General features: G+C 54.0%; 1 protein-coding gene across 2 annotated transcripts in view; it reads left to right on the forward strand.

The window, feature by feature from the left end:
* The window catches only part of SREBF2 (sterol regulatory element binding transcription factor 2), a 52,514-nt gene extending 33,205 nt beyond the window's left edge, over positions 1-19,309 (forward strand). For both annotated transcript variants that reach the window (XM_019633887.1, XM_019633888.1), the window contains exons 10-19: positions 192-468; positions 3,104-3,273; positions 8,568-8,736; positions 10,169-10,286; positions 11,158-11,267; positions 12,611-12,743; positions 14,536-14,704; positions 16,821-17,006; positions 18,458-18,569; positions 18,997-19,309. In XM_019633887.1, the coding sequence (XP_019489432.1) occupies positions 192-468; positions 3,104-3,273; positions 8,568-8,736; positions 10,169-10,286; positions 11,158-11,267; positions 12,611-12,743; positions 14,536-14,704; positions 16,821-17,006; positions 18,458-18,569; positions 18,997-19,217 (1,665 nt within the window). In that variant the 3' untranslated portion in view covers positions 19,218-19,309. The remainder of the gene's footprint in view (positions 1-191; positions 469-3,103; positions 3,274-8,567; positions 8,737-10,168; positions 10,287-11,157; positions 11,268-12,610; positions 12,744-14,535; positions 14,705-16,820; positions 17,007-18,457; positions 18,570-18,996) is intronic.
* The last annotated feature ends 266 nt before the right edge of the window (positions 19,310-19,575 follow it).

Genomic DNA, 19,575 nt, shown 5'->3' on the forward strand with positions numbered 1-19,575 from the left:
CAGTCATTCTTCCTAGGGGATAAAATTTCAAGCGATTTTCCATTTTTTGTAGCTTTTTGAATTTTCCCAGATTTTCTCCCATGAACATGCGTTATGATAACCTGGAGAAATAAGGGAGAATAAACGTTTTTATTAAAACAAACAAAAAGCCCACTGTAAGGCCAGTGCACATTACATCTGCTGCTCTCTAGGGGGACTTTGCGGCCGCCGCTGCCAACCTGCAAACCTGCCTGTCCGTGTTGGGCCGGGCACTGCCCACCTCCCGCCTGGACCTGGCCTGCAGCCTCTCCTGGAACGTGATCCGCTATAGCCTGCAGAAGCTGCGCCTGGTCCGCTGGCTGCTCAAGAAGGTCTTCCAGCACCGGCGGCCCACCCCAGCCACCGCGGCAGGCTTTGAGGATGAAGCCAAGGCCAGCGCCCGGGACGCAGCCCTGGCCTATCACAGGCTGCACCAGCTGCACATCACAGGTGAGAGCTCCACAGATACCTGGCTCACCTCCTGGGGTCCCTGCCACCTCTCCACCCTGGCCCGGTTTGCCAGCTCTCCACCCCAGGTGAAGCCCCTTGTTCGCCAGTCTTTCAGAGCCATGAGACCTCCCATATCCATAGTTGGAAGGATGGCTCATTGCTGGAGTTCATCAATTTAAGACATACATACTGTCTCACATTGACACCCCTACCTGTGGGCTGTGTCCTCTACACAATGGCATGTCGTGGTTGCGTCAGCAGTGTTTTTCCTTAGTGGTTCTTAAATTAATCATGAAACTTAATGTTGATGTCATCTTAGAGTCAATGAAATATGGTTATTTCATTCGGCAAACTCCTATTTTGATAGCAAGGCATCCAGGTCCACAGTGAACCACAGTTCAGTGTGCCGGACCCCCATGGGGTGGGTACTTGTTGGGGACAGTTGCGGAAAAGGCTTCCTGGAAAGTCTTGACTTTACTGGAAGGATGCATGACGTTTACCAGCTCTGCAGAAGGGAGTGTGCCTGCCAGGCAGGGGGGTGTCCCCAAGGCGGAGCTCTGTCTGAAGCGGCTCTGAGAAGAATTTCTCGGTACGTGGTCCTATATGAGCCACGCAAGGGGAGAGTGACAGGAGTCAGAGCAGGGACAGGCATGAGGAGCATGATGGCGTCATCAGATTGTGCTTTTGAAGTTGAGAAGATTCCCTCTGGTGGCAGATAGGGTGGATGGGAGGGGATTACGGGTCGTGTCTGGAAGCCAGACGGGAGCTAAAGCAGATAAAGATCGGCGATGCCAAGAGGACAGAGAGAAAGTAGAGGTGGGCTTGACAGGACGTGGGGACTCACTGGATGTGAAGAGTCCGGAAATGAGCAGCCAGGACGGTTTCCTGGTGTCTTGGGAATTAGGTGAAAACTGTTGCCACCCACAGAGGTGAGGAGAACAAGAGGAGGAGCAGTTTTCCCGGGAGGCGGGGAGTCCCGTTTGGGACACTTCCGGGGAGACCAGGAGGAGAATGTTCAGTGGGCGGTGGACGTGCTGGAGACCAGAAAAGGGAGCTGGATCTTCGGCCTCCCGGCGAGAAGGAAAACCTGCGGAGCAATGAGAGGGCTTGTGGTGAAAGGGGCCACTCGGGCATCTGGAAGAACACCTGCATGGAAAGGGCCAGCCAGGGACAGGGAGCCAGGCGGATGCTGTTGGAGAAGGGGCTGTCAGAGAGGTCAGGACAAGCCAGGAGGCTTGGTCCCCGAGGAGCAAAGTCAGAGAGTTCGAGAAAGGAGGTCGCTGCTCTGACATGTGATAACATGAGGGCCAGAAAGCAACAGTGCCGTGTGTAGCAGGAAGATGTTGAAAATGCCCTAGTGGCCAAAGGAGCTTCTGCCCACAAGTGGGGCTGTGCCAGGCCCGAGGGGAGGGGGAGATGAGACAGGGCGGCCAGCTGTGGGGTCATGGCAGAGATTTAGCAGTGTCCCTCTCTGCAGACCTTCCCGGCTGTGCTCCTCTCTGCCCCCTCAGTGTGCCCTTAGGCTCCGTCCCAGGTCTCTGATCAGGGGGCTGCGTCCTGGCAATCCCATTCTGGAGAATTCCAACTGGGACAGTTCATGTCCCACATTTCTTTCACATTCACTGAGCACTCTGTGGACCAGGTCCTGTGCAAGACACCAACTGAGGGGACAGAGGTGACTAAATATGGTTCCCACACTGCCCTCTGCCCTCTCCCCCCAAAAGAGAAAGCTCAGTGGTACCTCCCAGGATAGACCGACACCTAACACCTGTGCAGAATGAAATATGGGGGGCTAAGGTCTCCCTACTCTGAAAAAAGACCAGGGTTTCAGGGTGGCCCAGGGAGAAGAATGCAGGGCTGGGTGAGGTCGGCAGACCGGGCATGGCCACCGTCTGGACCTTTAACATGGGCCTACCCTGAAGCTCACTTCGCTCTCAGCCAAGCGAGGAGGCTGCTTGCCCTGGCCACCTCCTGGCCCTGAACTGAGGACCAAAGCAAGTGACAGTGTGAAAGCCTCAGAGCCTTGATGGGCCCTCGTGCCTGTGCAAGGTCACTTCAGCTCCTGACTTCAGGGTCACCCCAGATGAGCTGTGCAGCCCTCATACAAAAGGCGGTATAAGCCTTTCCTGGCCATCCAGCTACTAACCTGAGATGTGTCCGACCATCAGTGTTCAGTTTTGTGTTACTTCCTCCTCAAAAGCATGCATGGTTCTATACTGTGGAGTCTGTTTAAGTGAAAATAAATTCAAATCAGTGATTTCAAATTTTTTCATGACCTCTCTTGCAATGTTTGGAGACACAGGACTGGATTAGTAGAACATGGATGTGCTGTTGACAGTTTTGGAAAATGTTACAGTGGGCACTACTACCTGAGTCCTCTCCAAGGACCTGCAGTCATAACCGCTGCCATTTTCACAGAGCCTGTGCCATGACATACATTTTCTCTTGTCCCCAGTGAGGTGGAGAGAAACATACAGCTACTAAGTTGCAGAGCTCAGCACCCCACCCAGGACTGTCTGATCACAGCGTTCATGTACTTTGTCCTCCAGCTCTGCTGTTACTCGAGCTAGAGAAAGCAGGAAAAGGCTTGGCTTGGGGGATCTGTCAGCCTTGGTGTCTGTTTCTGCCGCCTTAGGGAAGCTCCCTGGGGGATCCACCTGCTCAGATGTCCACATGGCCTTGTGCGCTGTGAACCTGGCTGAGTGTGCGGAGGAGAAAATCCCACCAAGCACGCTGGTGGAGATCCACCTGACTGCCGCCCTGGGGCTCAAGACCCGGTGTGGAGGCAAGCTGGGCTTCCTGGCGGTGAGTACCTCTCGTGCCCTTCTCGGAGCCTTTGCTGAGCGCCTTCCCCAGCCAGGAGCTAAGATAGGTGCGGGCCCTGCCACAGGTGCTGCCCGCCTGGAGGGGTAGACATTCATTCAGTGGGCCATTCCACAAGTACTTACAGCAGTGAAGAGAACATCAAAATTCCCACCTCGGGGCCCTTTCCAGCATAAGCAGGACATTTTGGTGCCCAGAGATAAGATTGATTCGGTGATGCACAGTGACCCATATTTGGAGGTTCATATGGACTGTTCTGCTCTTCAAGTGGTCATAAAAATTCTTGGAATCTTCTGGCTGTGTCTCCAGTTTCTTTCATTCTTTCAGAAGGTATTTATTGGGTACCTGGTGTTGCTCATGGTACTGTGGATCAAGAAATGGAAGACAGTGCACGTCTGCAAGGAGCCCAGGTCAGACCTGGGATGGGGAACTGTGGTTCTCAGCCACCTCCAATGGAGCCAGCCTTGGGAATTCTCAATTGGATAATTAACGGGCCTGTTATCAACTAGTTCACAGTGTCTGCTGACGTCAGGCTTTCTCTCACTCCCGTAGAAACAGGCCTTTTTATTCCACGCTCACTTGGGTAGGCTGCTGAATACGTCAGCTGTGTCTCCAAAACAGAATGACCCCATCTCTGTTTTGTTTCCGTATCTCCGTAATGGCCCTGATGAGCTAGCAGTGAACAGGAACGTCCCCTGTTGTGGTACTGATGTTTCCTGAAGTGTGTCACAATAGTCTGACAAAGGGCGTGGAAAAGCCCAGTGTACTTTCTGAGTCTCAGCCCTGCTTTTGTGACCCTGGATAAGACATTTGTTCAGCATACATTACTGAGTCCCAGCTCTGGGCCAGGCACTTCCCGGAGTGGAAATGCCGCAGAGCGTGGGAGATTCGCCCTGTCCTTGGGGAGTGTGTGGTCTGGCAGGGAATCCAGACAAGGACCAGGCCTTCAGGATGGTGGGATGAGTGGGGTGGGGTGGGTGGGAGCTGACCTGGCGTGGCTGCCCCGAGAGCACAGTGGGCTCCTGGCCCAGTCTGAGGGGAAGTTAAGGGAGGCTTTGGGGGCAAGGCGAATCTAGACTAAGAGCAGGACGCGTTGGCCAGGCAGCTCCCCTAGTCCATTTGTTTGTCCGAGTGCTCTGGGCCGTTGTTGTCACACTTATAACTTCTCTGCCCCCAGAAAGTATTTTTGAAGACGTTAATTTTATTGAAATACAGTGTACATACAAAAAATGCACACATTTACAGCTTGATGAGTTTTCACAAAGAGAACTCACCCTTGTAACCACCAACCAGATCAAGAAGTAGAACGTTCCCATCAGCCCCAGAAGCCTCCTGCAGGCCTTCTCCATGCTCCCTGCCCCCCACAAACGTCACCGATATTCTGAATTCCGTCACCATAGTTTAAGCCAGTTTTTTGTTCCTGTAAACTTTTTATTGAAGTACAGTGTGCATGTAGAAAAGTACACCAATCACAAATACACAGTTCAGTGACTTCACAAAGTGAACACATCCATATAACCAGCAGACAGATCAAGAAACAGAACACGACCCAGCCCTCAGGAGCCTCCCTTGGGCCCCCTTACAGGCAGCAAACTGCCCCTCCCCACAAGCCCTCCAGCCACATTAACCGCCATCCTGATCACCTCAGCTGTTTGCCTCTATAAAAACTTTATAGGAGAGTCATACAGCATGTTCTGTATGTGTCTGGCTGCTTCCGCTCGATGTTGCATACAGAGATTGTCCGTACAGAGATTGTCTGTTCCCGTTGCTTTATAGCATTCCACCATGTGACTAGACTCTCATAGATGGGCTTTTGAGTTTCCTGGTTTTGGTTATTATGTATCATGCTGCTGTGAATGTCCCATCCCTGTTCATCTCTCAGTGAACACGTGACTGTACTTCTAGGAATGCCATTGCTGGGTCAGAGGTTCAGCTTTAGTAGATGCTGCCTAACAGCTTTCCAAAGTGGTTGTACCGACTTCCACTGCACCAGTGTGTTCTGCGTCCTCATCAAACTCAATTGTGTCAATTTCGGTTTCTTAAGCCTTTCTGCTGGTACCTCATTGTGACTGTCATTTGCATTTCCCAGATGATTGATGGTGTCAAGCACCTTTTCATTGGCCATTTGGGTAGTTTGTTGGCTCTCTGGGTAGTCTCTTAGTCAAGTCTTTCACCTTTTGGGATGTCTCTCTTTTTATGGATCTGAGGAGTTCTTTATAACTGGCTGTAATCCTTTGTTGGGTTTGTGCTTTGCACGTCTTCTCTTACTCTGGGGCTTGCCTATTCTCTCTCAATGGTGTTGATCGATGAGCACAAGTTCTTAATGTTCATGGAGTTCAGATTATTTGTCATTTCCTGCACAGACATTTTATGCCCTACCTCAAAAGATATTCTCCTATGTTATCTGCCAAACGCTTTATTCTTTACTTTTCACATAGGTCCATAATCCCCCTGGAATTGATTTTTGTATGAGTTGCTGATAGGGGTGCAAAGTCTACTTTTGTTCCATATGGATATGTCCCTGCCTCAGAATGTTATTAAAATGACTGTCCTCTCCCCGCTGCACCGAGGCACCTTGTTCGTAAATCAAGTGTCTGTGTATGGTGAGTCCGCTGCTGGATGCTCTAGTCTGTTCCAGTGAACCCACACCGCACACTCACAGTGGCCAAGCCTTCCAGTATGTCTCAATATCTAGACGTGTCAGTCCTCTGGCTTTTTTTCCTCTTTACCTTCCCATATAAACTTTGGGATCATCTCGTCATCCCAGAAGTCCCACTGGGGTTTCCATTGTCCTTATTGCTAAGACACAGCTGCCCTTTAGAGAGAATTAGAGAGGGCATTTATGGAAGGCATGTGTGTGGCAGCTGAGGATTGGGAAAATGGTTCTCTTGAAAACTGTCCCTGCCCATGACTCCTCACCCCCACCTCCCAAAAAATATTTGGTATGCTTAACTAGCAGTAAACAGCTTGATGTGTCTGTCTTTCCTCAGAATTTTCTTCCTGCACATACTAACATATGCATTCTAATTTATTCAATGTGATCATACCAGAAACCTTGTTTTGCCACTTGCTTTTTTCAATCTAACAGTAAGTCCTGGGCCTCTTTCTTTATCGCCTTGCTATATCCCAGAGGTGCGTGGTACACCAGCACATGTAAATACCATTGTTGATTGAGCCAGTTCCTGCTGATAGACGTTTGGTTGTTTCCAGTATTTGCAATTACAAACGGTGCTGCAGGGAGCACCCTCACCCACTGTCTTACCCAGTTCTGGTTAAATCTCTGGAGGTGGTGATGCCGGGTCAAAGGGTATAAATACCAGAGCATTAATGGTACTGACAAATTCACATTTTCAGTGGGGTGAGGAAAGGAGAGGAACAGCCCCTTTCATGTGCTTTTGCTTCTCTTGGGAAGGGGTAGAGTAAGAGACTCAGACAACACTTTCTTAAGGACGAAGAAGCTTTGAATTCAGCTGAATATATTTGGCTAGCACATGTGTTATTGTTAACAACCATAACTACATACTTTTGGCACCACACACCTTCTTAAACTTTAAAATCAGGTTGGACACCACCACCTTCATTTTTGTTCCACATCGATTTTCACACAGCACTTGCTTTTTATTACAACAGCATCCAAAAACTCAGCGTCACCAAGATGTGACATCATCCAAAGGACGGTCGTATAGTCTCGTGTTGAGACCATGAACCATCTCTGTCTAGCGCTTTACATGGTGTCCAACTCATGCTGAGCATTTCTGTATTTCCCTAAAAAAATGTAACATCCAGCGGCACCCCCGTGAGTTCCCTATGGCACTTTGGGGTACCTTGGCACACAATTTGAGAACCATAGGGTCAGACCACTGTGGGAGGACAACCTGGAGTTGGGACTGGGACTGGCCCCAGGGTACAGGGTGGCCCTCAGGATCTACGCAGTTCTGAGTCTCCTGCCTCAGCCACTGAATTCAGCAATTAGCAGATGAGTTATAGGAGAGGGGACTCTTAGGCCTCTCAGATGCTCGGGTGAATTCTGCTGTCTGTAAAATTTAGGGAAATCATCGTAGGATGATAATGCCAACAAAATTTAAAGAGCAATAGAAGTTATTTTCTCAGTTTCCCTTCTAGAAGCCGTACTGTGAATGACTGTCTCAGGATTTATATTTCTTATTCATTCAAACCACTAAATCCAAGCTTCTTCCTACGCTCCCCCTACCCACTGAGATTTGTTATAACTAAGGTTTTTCTTTTAAGAATTAATCTTAACAGTGTATTTTAACTTAATGATTTTCTAAATGGCTTCTCTGGGTTCCCCTTTCAATGCTGCCCATCCAGGCTTTGTTTCTGCTGGTGGATGACATTTGGGCCCTCTGGAGAGACCAGTGGTGCTGTTTCCCATCAGGCATGTGCTCTTAGGAGAGAGTTGGAGAGTTTCCAATTGCTAGAACGTTCTCTGACTTCAGAAGCCCTGGCGTTGCCACCGCCCACCCACAACCCCCATGAGGTTCATCCTCACTGCGGTTACAAGCTCAGGTTCAGCAAGTGCTCTGCTGAAGGTCAGGAGAAGGTCATGTCTTCTCTCTGCATTTGCTCTCCAGGACTCTTTTTCAAGTACAGTGGTCAGCAGAGGAGGAAAAGGCCATGATTAGAGATTTCGGTGAAACGCCCGCACCCCCCCTCCCCGCCCCCCAGCCTCCTAAGTGCCATGGTAATATTAGAGCAGGGCTGTAGAGCCGTTTGGCTGGGCCATTTAATCTCAGATTCCAGCGGCCGTCTCCAGACTCTCCCGGAAAAAGGCTGTCTTCTCTGTCCGCGTTCCTTGAGTGGTGCTTTGGCAGTACTATTTCTGACCCTGGCATTCAAGTCTTCCGAACCCGTTATATTAACTGATGGCTACTTAGAGCCCAGTAAAGGTCAAAACCATCAGACTGAGCCAGAAAAGGAGACAGTTCCCCCTCATGGCAGAGGCCAGGGTGGAAGCATGACAGTCCGGGTCCATGGGCCTGGCCCAGTGCCCTCCTTTGGGCTCCTGAGACCCGTGTCTCGTGCTTCTCCCTCCTGTCCTTCTCTGCTCAAAGTCTTTCTTGGTCTTTCCTCGAAGGCCAGAAAGTAGGCCGCTTGTCCTAGTTTCAGTGGTGGCATTTACTTCCAGGGACATGAGGGTCCCAGGCCTCCTGTTCATCTCCTTTCCCCAGCCTGGTAGTGCTTTCTGATGGGCCCAAGGTGGCTGCAGCCAGCATTCTGCCACCCTGATGTCACCCCCGGTCTTTGTCCTTCCACAGAGCTACTTCCTCAGTAGAGCCCAGAGTCTGTGTGGCCCCGAGCACAGTGCTGTCCCTGACTCGCTGCGCTGGCTCTGCCACCCCCTGGGCCAGAAGTTTTTCATGGAACGGAGCTGGTCGGTGAAGTCAGCTGCCAAGGAAAGCCTGTACTGTGCCCAGAGAAACCCAGGTGAGGACACCTCTGCAGCCACTGGGAACTGCAGAGAGACATGAGAGCCACCAGTACTGCAGGGTCGAAACACAGGACGTCAGTCTTATTTTCCCCGAAGCTCAGGGAGGTCATGAGCCTGGTCAGCAGCTGAGCTGGGTTTGCAGCTCGCCTGACATTCGAAGCCCGTGCTCCTGATGTCAGTCAGACTGTACTCTTGCCCTTGTTCTGGGCACTGTGGAGACACAAAGGGTGTATGCAGCTGCTGTCTGCTGGCCCGGATCCCACTGGAAAGCAGACAGACATATATGGAGCAGTTAGGGAACAATAGGCGACAGGCGGTCATCAAATGCTCAGAGTAGTGGCCGGAACAGGGCTCCAGGCGTCGGGAGGAGATGCTGGCTCACCGTCCCTGGTGTTTGACAGTGATTGGAGTCGACTGGCCCGGCCTCAGCGTGGTAGAGGCTGGATGGGTTGACTCAGACTTGAGCAGTCAGTGGCTCTCCGCTCCCGGCATGCTGCTTCCCTCTACACCGTGGGTCTGGGAGAGTGAGGCATGTTCCCTGGGTACAGGTGTGTGTGTCAGACATTTTGGGGTGGCCCACTATCTTTTTAAAAAAAATAACTTTATGGCTCAATATAAGAATGGTGAACAGCACCAAAAAGTAAGGATGAAAGCAAAAGCCACCCTAACTCTCTCAGCCCCTCTTGTTTGCATTGTCCACACCATAGATTTTCACTGGCTTTCTCACCTCTTGCAGGTTCTAGCTCTAGGCCTTGTCACCCAGAATGTGTTCATGTGTCCTACCTCCTCTTCCTGGTCAGATTGAGGCCCACATGTCTGTGGGGGGCAGGGGTGGTGGCTGGTCATGTCCTGCTTTGGGCCTGCCCATAGGGACTTGTTGGTGACAGTCAGCTATTGCAAGCATTGCAAGGCCCCTTGTTAATCAACTCAGCCAGATCGTCGCTGGCCACAAGTCCCATGACAGGTCTCTGGAAAATAAGAGCAGGGTCTTCCTTGTTGTGTCAAGGCTGCAGTGGTCTCCTTTTCCTCCTCACTGGCTGTCCTCCTGAGCCACATGGAGAAGAGGCAGCCTCGGAGACTTGGAGGCGCCTGCCTTTCCATTTTTCTGTCTTCTGACAAGGCTTGTGGCCACCACTTTATAGCCTCCAGCCTTGAATGGAAGTGCTCAGCTCTGTGCCAGACACACACACACCACCACCACCACCACCACCACACCCACCACCTCCAACTCCACCACCACCACACCCCCGAACCTTCCAACCTTTTAACAAGGTAGTTCTGGGGTTTAGTTGAAAGGGGCATTTGATCCCCATTCAAAGGGGTAGCTATAGCTTGGGTTCCTCTCCTCACCCTCTTGTTTTCTGTGTAAAGATGAAATGGGCTCATAAGTAAGACCCATTTAACCCCTCTCCTGGCCCTACTCTTCAGCCGACCCCGTTGCCCAGGTCCACCAGGCCTTCTGCAAAAACCTGCTGGAGCTAGCTGTGGAGTCCTTGGTGAAACCTCAGGCCAAGAAGAAGGCTGGAGACCAGGAAGAAGAGAGCTGGTAATGTCTCCAGGACGCCCCTGCCTTGGGCCGTCTGTCCAGGAAGCTCCAGGGCAGCTGTGGGGCTGGTGCTTAGAAAGAAACAAGCCGTGGCGGAGGGTCTGCGAGAAATGGAGTGATCCCTTTGCATTCCTCCAACCCGGCAGGCCCACGAGAGCCCTGAGTGAGCTCCAACCTGGCTCTGCCCTTTTCTCCTACACCGAGTAGGCGTCGCTTTCCCACCGTTTTTCCTTTTTACCCGTTCCTTTGGCAAGTGGAGTCAGTTTTTGGAGCAAGTCAGGCATTTGATTTGCTTGTTAGGGTGAGGAGGGGGTGGCCTATTGAGGGGATAGGAATGGAATTTGGAGAGTTCAGGAGAAGGCTCTGGCCTGGACATCTTGGGGTCCCAGACCTTTACTGAATGTGCCAGGCAATTCTTATTCTTATACAGTTAAGCATAGTCTTTCCTTCTCAGGATAAGACCTGAGAGGCAGACAGGTGCCAAAGTCACTCTCGTACAAGTTCCAAGTCCTGATGGAGTGCATCTGAGTGGCAAGGGCAGGGCACTTCTGCGCCAGAGATCAGTAAACTTCTGGGAGGATACATTTGAATTGAGCCTTACGGGGAGGAGTCAGGTTTCGGGGCCAGGAATGAAAGAGCAATGCCAGCTGTCCTGGCAAGCAGAGGGAAGATGTCAGGAGCATTCGAAGAAGGAAGGCCACGGAGAGAGTGAATGGTATAGGGGGCAGAGCGCAGGGTATGCCTGGCATGATGGGGAAGAAGGGGCCAGAAATGTCCATTTGGTCCCGGGGAGGGGGGCTGAACAGCTAGGCCACGAGTGTGGTCCTTATATATATTTTAACATACATGGGACCCTTTCTTGTCTTTCTAGTGAATTCTCCAGTGCTCTGGGGTACCTGAAATTACTTAATTCTTTTGTGGACTCTGTGGGTGTTGTGACCTCCCCCTTCTCCAGCAGCTCCGTGCTCAAGTCAGCCCTTGGTAAGCATCTTGCAGGGTGGCTCCCAGGCCTCAGGCTGCTTGCTCCCGTCCTTCACAGCCCCTTTGTCCCAGGGTCCAGGGCTAGTTGAGCACGCACTTGAGAATCCCCTCTGGATCTGAGGTTTGTATCTTCAGCTCCCCCAAAGCCCTGACCCACAGACGCCATACTGGGCAGCACTCTGGGGTCAGGAAATAATGACGCTTTTAGAAGTGAGCAGTAATGAGCGAGTGAGTGTCTTTTCCCAGATCCTGGCTGGTAGGGCAGGTCAGCAACCTTCCCAAAGGCCCAGAACGGGCAGCAAAGTGGTCCAGGCACCGGGGGCTGGTGGGGACTCACCTTTCAGACACACAGGCCTCCCCACCTCCCCCACCCCCAAGTTAGACCCTTTGGTCTAACATTCTGATGAAGGGACCTTTCCTCTGGGTGTTTGGTACTGCTCCAGCTACCCATGGCCTTGGGTGACACGGCGCAACCCGCTGACTAAATTGGCACCAGAACATTCTTTGTTTCTGTCCCTAAATTGCCATCAGGGTGATGGCACATCACCTGCCACCTCTCAGGCTTCTGAGGCTGCTGGGAGAAAGGGGGCATCAAGCTTCCTGCTGGTCACTCTCCCTAGGGAGGGAAGGATCCCCAAAGAGCAGGTGCCCCATGATGACCACTGACCTTGTGGCCTATCGTGATGTCAGAGTGTAGAACATGCTCTTAGGCCTTTTACACACCCACCCCACGGCATCGTGAGATCACTGGTACCGTAACTTTGCAGCTGAGAAAACTAAGCCTCCAAGAGGAAAAGACTTAAAAACTCCCAACGAGTAGGGCCGGCCGAGTGGCTCAGTTGGTTAAGAGCTCGCTCAAGAGTTTGAGCTCTGAGCAACAGCGGTTCGAGTCCAGCCCGAGCTGAGCAGCCGCTGAGCTGCCAACAGGTAGCAGGATGGCTCAGCTAAAAAAAAAAAAAAAACTCCCAACGTGAGCCTATTCTTCCAGAAACCAGGAACGCCGTTTGTTGTGGCTGTTGGAAGTTTAGGTTGTTTCCAGCTTTTTATGTAAAAATAACACCATAATGAACATCTTTGTTAAACTTTTTTTTTCTCAGTTTAGGCCAATTTCTTTGTGATAGGTTGCCCCAAATAGGAATACTAGGTTACTAGGAGTGAGCATTTTTTAAGGCTCTTGATGCTTCCACCAGAAATGTCTGAGGGCAGCAGAGGCCCCTGGCCCATCGCCGGAAGGTAAAGATGGCACTTGCCACGTGGGGCCTAGGTGCAGCCAGCCGGGCAGAGCTCCACAGGTCTGATTTCTGTGGGTGCTGGAGTGACGTTTGATACCATTTCCCCCCTAGGTCCAGATGTCGTCTGTCGTTGGTGGACATCTGCGATTACTTTGGCCATCAGCTGGCTCCAGGGTGATGACACGGCTGTACGCGCTCATTTTACTGAAGTAGAGCGTGTCCCCAAAGCCCTAGAAGTAACTGAGTGCGTAAACCTCCTTGACCACTTCCTTGCTTCTCTCAGGGAAACCCCAAATGCAGGGGGTGCCCGGCCTGCTTGTCTGGGTTAGTGGGAGGGAGCAGATCTGGGTGGCCATCGGGGAGAAGGACCAGGCAGCCTGGGGACCGCATGATAGATGGAGAGAGAAAGTGCAAGGGAGCACGAGAGCACCGTAGGGAAACCGAGCTTGGCAAGCAGGTCTGTCTGTGTGCTGTGCCAGCAGCTGTCAGCTCTGCCTCTGGGGCCTCCCCCCACAGCCTCCGTGGAGCCACAGGCTGACAGGAAGGGAGAGTGGTGTGGCTCCCGGCATCTTGGTGGAGCCAGGCAGAGTGGTGACTGCTCACAGCCAGCACAGGGCTTGTGAGGGCCCAAGGATCCTTCCTCATGTCCTTGCAGCCGCCCTCTGCCCCCCATCAGCCCTATCACTCAAACAGCCTTTAGCACGGACAGAGCTAGAGAGCCTTTGATCTTCATTTTTGGGGACTCCTGCCTGCGGGCACGTGGCCTGTAGCGATGGGCAGCCCTGCCAACTGACACCCTGGCCGTTCTAACTGGATCGTAGTGTCCCTGACGTCTTCTGCACTTGAGAGAGATTGTAAAACACTCCCAAGGCAGAAAGGCCCACGAGGTCCTGACTTCAGAGCCAAGGCTGCAGTATTTCCCGTCAAGAGACTCTTAACCAGTAGAGCTGGAGGAAGCTGAGAAAAGTGGGTGTAGACAGGTTCCCTAAAATAGGTCTGACACCCCAATTTCATTTAAGTAACCCACTGAAGTACCCTGACCGTGCGCATCCACCCTGCACCATGCCCTGCGTTAGCGCTGTCCCCTGTGTGTGTCTCCCAGCCAAGGTGCCTGAGGAAACAGGCTTGTCGGGTAAATTGTCAGAAGTCACCTCACACCTAAGCAATAGACCCAGCGTGCAGCTAAGACCTTCAGGCATTCCTTTCCTCTGAATTCAGTCACTCTAGGGTCCCTTTGCTCTTTGAGGATAATGACTCTGTGGGAACCCTCCCCCAACCCCAACCTCCCCATCTTCTGGATCTACTCTATGAAAAGAAGCCAAGTTTCTCTAGAGAGTTTAATATCAGCTCCCAGGGGAATGGCCCCTCGGAGAACAGGTGCAAATAATGGGGCCAACACTCTGTCACCACAGGTAGCAGCAGGTGGTATTGTGGCCACTTGATAGATGAGGAAACTGAGGCCCTCGTTTGGCCATGACTGACCCTGCAGCTCACTGTCCCTGCACACCCTTCACGTCCTCCTCTCCAGCCACGCTGTCTCCTGGGTATCTCACATGTGTCAGGCACTCAGAGCCTTTGCACGTGCTGCTCCTCTACCTGGCACCCTCTTCCCAGGAAATCCACTCAGCTTGCTCCCCCAGTTCCTTCAGGTCGCTGCTCAAATGTCACCTTTCCAGGAGCGCATCCTTGACTGTTCTTTGTAAATGCCACCCCCTTTCTCTGCATGACTTTCTTTCATGGCGCTTACACTACCCGCCATTGTGTATTCAGCACTTATTGCATTTATCATCCGACTCCCTCACTGGAAAGTGGGTGCTTGAAGGAGACGCTGTCAGGATGGGGAGCCCACCCTTGCTCAGGGCTGGCATTTCAGATCTGGACCTGTAGACCGGGAACCACTATGGTAGCATTCAAGTCTACAGACCCACATGTCACAGCAATGTGGGGTGTGGTGGTCACCAGTTCGGTCCCCTCAAATAACTCCTCAAGGTGACAAATACTGACCTCCTGCCTCTTGCCTCCCTCTCACTACCCAGGAGCCCCCTGCTGAAGGCCGTCTTCCACACCTGCAGAGCCATGCACACCTCACTCCCTGGGAAGGTGGATGGGCAACAGAGCTCTTTCTGCCATTGTGAAAGGGCCAGCGGCCACCTGTGGAGCAGCCTCAATGTCAGCGGGGCCTCCTGCGATCCCACCCTCAACCACGTGAGTGGGGGCTTATATGGCCCCTCTGGGAGGTGCTCGGTTCTGGTGGGCACCAATACTCTGACCCACCTTGAACTTACCCAGCCTGTGGGGCTGTCTGAGAGACAGAGACCAGGCAAGTAGCCCCCTTCCCCAAAACGTGGTGGGCTCCCTGTGTAGTCCTCAGGGCAGGCATGTTCTACCTGCATCTTTCCTAGGCCCTCTGAGTTCCGATCCTGCTGGCTAGGGCTCTGCATTTGCTCTGGGAAGCTCATTTGACCCCGCACCCCACCCCACCCCAGACCCCTGTACGCCAGCCTTGGAGTGGGCCACACACACACACACACGCGCGCGCACCTGAGCCGATGGGCCACCCTGGGAGCCTCCGTGACCGGCAGCATACTTCTAGCAGGTAGCTGTGGTGCATTGTAGTTGCATTGCACGTTCTGGTGGTACCCGTGCAATGTTTCCACAGTGCATCACAGAGGCCTGCCCGGCCTTCGAGAGACTTCCCACCCAGGCCTCGTAGAGGGCCCTGTTGGGCCAGAGCACAGCCATCCCGGGAGAGGCGAGGCGAGGAGTACATGCAGCTGGAAGTGCAGCATTGTCTGCTCACCGGGCGGAGCGTGATTTCACTCCAGAAAGGGAGTGTATCCTGGAGGGTCAGACTCTGAACCCCTCACTGGGGTTTGGTCGCCGATGGCTAGGCTGGCACCTCTGGCTAGAGGTTCCCAGTGGCCCAGGACCCTGTGCCAGCCGTGCAGGACAGGCAGTGTGCAGACTGGGCCTGTGGGGAAGCCGCATCTCACTTTGTCTTCCATAGTATTTGTCTTCATGAGAGAATCAGACAGTCTCAGTTGGATTTGGGGAAGGAGAGAGACCATGGGCACCCTTGGGGCTGCATTCCTAGGGGACAGCTCTGTGTAGGAAAATGGACCTACAAGAGGGAGACCCTGTGGAGCCTGGTGGCTCCCAGAATCCAGCCCCAGGCCACTGCCCCCACCCAAAGGTGCCTCCCCAGTGTTCACCTCTTAGAAGTGCCAAGTTTTGTTCCGAGGTGGGGGGCTCATCCATGCCCCTTTGAGATTGTCAGCGGTAGAAAACAGCATGTTCGGGGTCAGGGCAGTGAGCGGGCCTGGGGCAGCATACAGGGTAGGGTGTGAGGCAGCACTGTGACCTCCCCGGGCCCAGCACCCTTGAGAAGGGGAAAGCTAGGCTGGGCGAGGTAAGGAATGGCCTGGGGAGTCCCTCTGAATCTGAGGGCCACAGGGGACCCACCTCGAAAAGGACTCGCTGTCTCCTCGCTCTCACTGCTCCCTGATGCTGGTGGCTTCAGGAGCCAGGCAGGCCCAGCCTCGTGGGTGCCACAGAGAGGACAGGAGGCCCAGGCGCGTGCGGCATCTCTGCCTAACAGCAGCCAGTGTGGGCTGACTGCTCCACATGGTGCACTCATGGAATGCTCACAACCGTCCATGGCGTCTGTTTTGTGGGTGAGGAAGCTGAGGCAGAGAGGCTCAGTTGTGTGCCAGGGTCGTGTAGCTAATCAGTGACAAAACTGCGACTGATCCAGGCCAGTGGGCCTAAACCCAGGCAGTCAGCTGCTCCACGGTTCTGCCTGGGGCTTGTCTCCCCGCCCCAGAGGCCATTCGGGCAGAGCTTTGGCTGCCCTCTGAAGTGAGCCTCTCCTCTCCTGAGCCTCCCCCAGTCTCCAGGCTTCACTGCCACTTCAGGCTCTTCCATTCCACTGGAGGGGCAGGACCATGGCACCTCTGCCAGCTGTGAGCAGGAGGAACCTGTGACTTCCTGTCAGACTTATGAGGGTTTATTCCTACCTCTGCTACTGTGTGTCCCTACACAGCTACTGCCCCTCTCTGAGCCTCAGCTTCCTCACCTGCAGAATGGGGAGAACAAATCTCCCACCTGGAGCCATGGGAAGGACTAGGTGCCGTGAACCTGAGTTCATTCTTTAGCTGTTCTCTGGTTCCCTGCGGAGTGTCTTGCAGGCTGCCTCATCTGGGGCTCTCTGCTTCCTCCTGGAGCTGCTGAGTGTTGGGCTAGGGAGGGCCTCGTAGGTGCTGGGACCCCTGCCTCAGCAGTTGGCCATCACCTGTCTCCTCCCCCCTGGTCCACCCCACAGGTGGTCCAGCTGTTGACCTGTGACCTGCTACTGTCGCTGCGGACAGCCCTCTGGCAAAAGCAGGCAGGAGCCAGCCAGGCCCTGGGTGAGACCTACCACGCATCAGGCGGTGAGCTGGCTGGCTTCCAGCGGGACCTGGGCAGCCTGCGCAGGCTGGCACACAGCTTCCGTCCAGCCTACCGCAAGGTGAGGCCCAGCTAACTGGTGGGGGAGTGCTAGCTAGTGGGGCCCCAGGGTCCAGCACAACAGCTGTGTGGTGTCGAGGAGTTGGTCCTCTGAGGTCAGCCAGCTGACCTGTCGAGCACTGGGTTGGGTACCATGTATCCTTTGGCTCCTGTTGGTTGTGTGCCAGGCCCTAGAATGTGGTGAGCAGGCCACACGGCCCACAGAGAGGACCAGCATCTCACAGTCAGACGCTGGGATGGGAGGGGCTCCTGGCCCCATGTGGAGTGGGGTGGGAAGGACACAAGGGAGCTGTACTCTGGTGTCACAGCTGAAGTCAGAGTGACACAGTCTCCCTAGAACCACAGCTAATCCTTTTTCTGAGCCTTTTTGGGCCTTGGGTTCCTCCCGCCACAGGATCTGAGCTAGGTCTCCGAGGGCAGTTGCATCACTGGGCTTACTGGACTTCAGTCATTGCCTTGGTTTATTTTTACTGCTTATCAGAATAATGTACACTACATATTTTTGTCTGAATTATTTTCAAAAACTTCAAGTGAGGTGGCCAGAGTGTCAGCAAGGGGGAAGGGCACGAAAAAGGAGAGGGGCTTGGAATGCAGCTGCCCTCACCCATGGGTGCTGTGGGACCCTCACAGGGCTGTGGTTGTCCTGTGGCCCTGTGTGCAGCGAGCGAGCCAAGACAGACACAGCAGACAAAACGTCGTCAGAGCGCCACCCCTTCCTGGTAAAAGGAAGTGTGCCCCAAGGTTCGGCGGCCCTCTGGTCTGCTTAGGGCACAGCCGGCCTCAGCGGCCTCCCGTGAAACACCATTTCCATCCTGCTTTGACCCACCTGAGAACCCTTCAGTGGCTCCCCCATTGCCTCCAGGCAGCACCCAAGACCCTCCCCACACTGAGATATTAAGGTATAAAAGAGCCTTGAGATTTTAAGAAATTGAAGGCTTAGGTCTGGTCCTCCCCACCCCCACGACTCACACTTTCAGAAGAGTTGCAGGCTTTCACCTGCAAACATCCTGGACTCTGTTCCTTTCTGAAGGAACCAAAGGATCTGGACCTCCCTGGTACCCAGCTGTCCCCCTATATCCCTCCTGCCCCTGCCCCACCTTCTGTCCTATTTTCAACCTGGAGGCAGCTTCCAAGGACTTAAAGCTTCACCCAGGTTACTTGTCTTCCAAGCCCAGAGGGTGTGATGCCCTGTTCATCACTGGTAGCCCTTTGCCTCTTTCTGTCATTGTGCGGCTCCTGCCTCCGCCAGCTGGCCTGTGCTGTGTTCCTTGTTCCTGCCCCTCCTCCAGGTTTCTGGCTGGTATCAGGGGTCACAGTAAAGACAACAGGTTACTTTCAGGGGGTGAGCAGGGTCAGGTGGCAGACGAATGCTGCAGGGAGAGGTGCCTGTACCTACCAGAGCACAGACTGGACAGGACCCAGGGCATAACTGTCTCCCCTGCACCTTCCCAGGTGTTCCTGCACGAAGCCACTGTGCGCCTGATGGCAGGAGCCAGTCCCACCCGTACCCACCAGCTGCTGGAGCACAGCCTACGGCGGCGCACTGCCCAGAACACCAAGCACGGTGAGTCTACTGGCACCCCGGCTCCAAGGCCTGCTGTGGGCTCTGCCTGAGCAGGGCAGGTGCCGGCCCAGCACTGACCTCGGCAGAGGTGGTGCGAGAATTAAGAGAAGCCCTTGACTTGGTGGGTCCACGAAGGCCCTGTGGGGATCGGGTTGTTGTTGGTTCAGCCTCAGGAGCGGGGAGGGGAGGGCTGGGGAGGTTGTCCCGGTGCGGGAGCCGGAGTGGAAGAAGCCTAGGCCCAGTGCCACCACGTAACAACAGCCACGTGGTGCCAGCCGAGTTCATCTCATCTTGTCTGTGAACTAGGGAGGGCACTGGAACCTACCTCACTGGGCTGGTGTGAGGCCCCATCAAGCCCTTGGAATAGCACCTGCATCCTAGCAGCTCTCAGCGAGCAGCTCCTACATGTAGCTCCTCATTCCCACAGGAGAGGTGGACGCCTGGCCCGGCCAGCGAGAACGGGCCACCGCCATCCTGCTGGCCTGCCGCCACCTTCCCCTCTCCTTCCTCTCCTCCCCGGGCCAGCGGGCAGTGCTGCTGGCCGAGGCAGCCCGCACCCTGGAGAAGGTGGGCGACCGGCGCTCATGCAACGACTGCCAGCAGATGATTGTGAAGCTGGGGGGTGGCACTGCCATTGCTGCCTCCTGACCAGCGGGCCCTGCTTGTCTCGACCCTCTCAATCTCTGTCTCTCCCTTCTCTGTCCCTCCCTCCTCCCTCTTCTCTGTCTCTCCCTCCTCCCTCTTCTGTCCCTCCCTCCTCCCTCTGCTCTGTCTCTCCCTCCTCCCTCTGCTCTGTCTCTCCCTCCTCTCTCTGCTCTGTCTCCCCTCGCCCTCCCTCTGGGAGCCAGGGGATGGGCCTTGTCTTCTGAGCTGCTGCCTGCCAAGGCTTTGGGACCTCCTCAGGCCCATGGGCCCCTGGACAGAGCCCCTTATAGCTTATGTGGGTAGATGCCCGTGGTCCAGGACCCACTGGGCCTGAGAGAGGAAATACAGAATGGGGCAACAA

The sequence above is a fragment of the Hipposideros armiger genome, unplaced genomic scaffold (genome assembly GCF_001890085.2).
Source record: "Hipposideros armiger isolate ML-2016 unplaced genomic scaffold, ASM189008v1 scaffold_1430, whole genome shotgun sequence".
NCBI classification, from domain to species: Eukaryota; Metazoa; Chordata; class Mammalia; order Chiroptera; family Hipposideridae; genus Hipposideros; species Hipposideros armiger.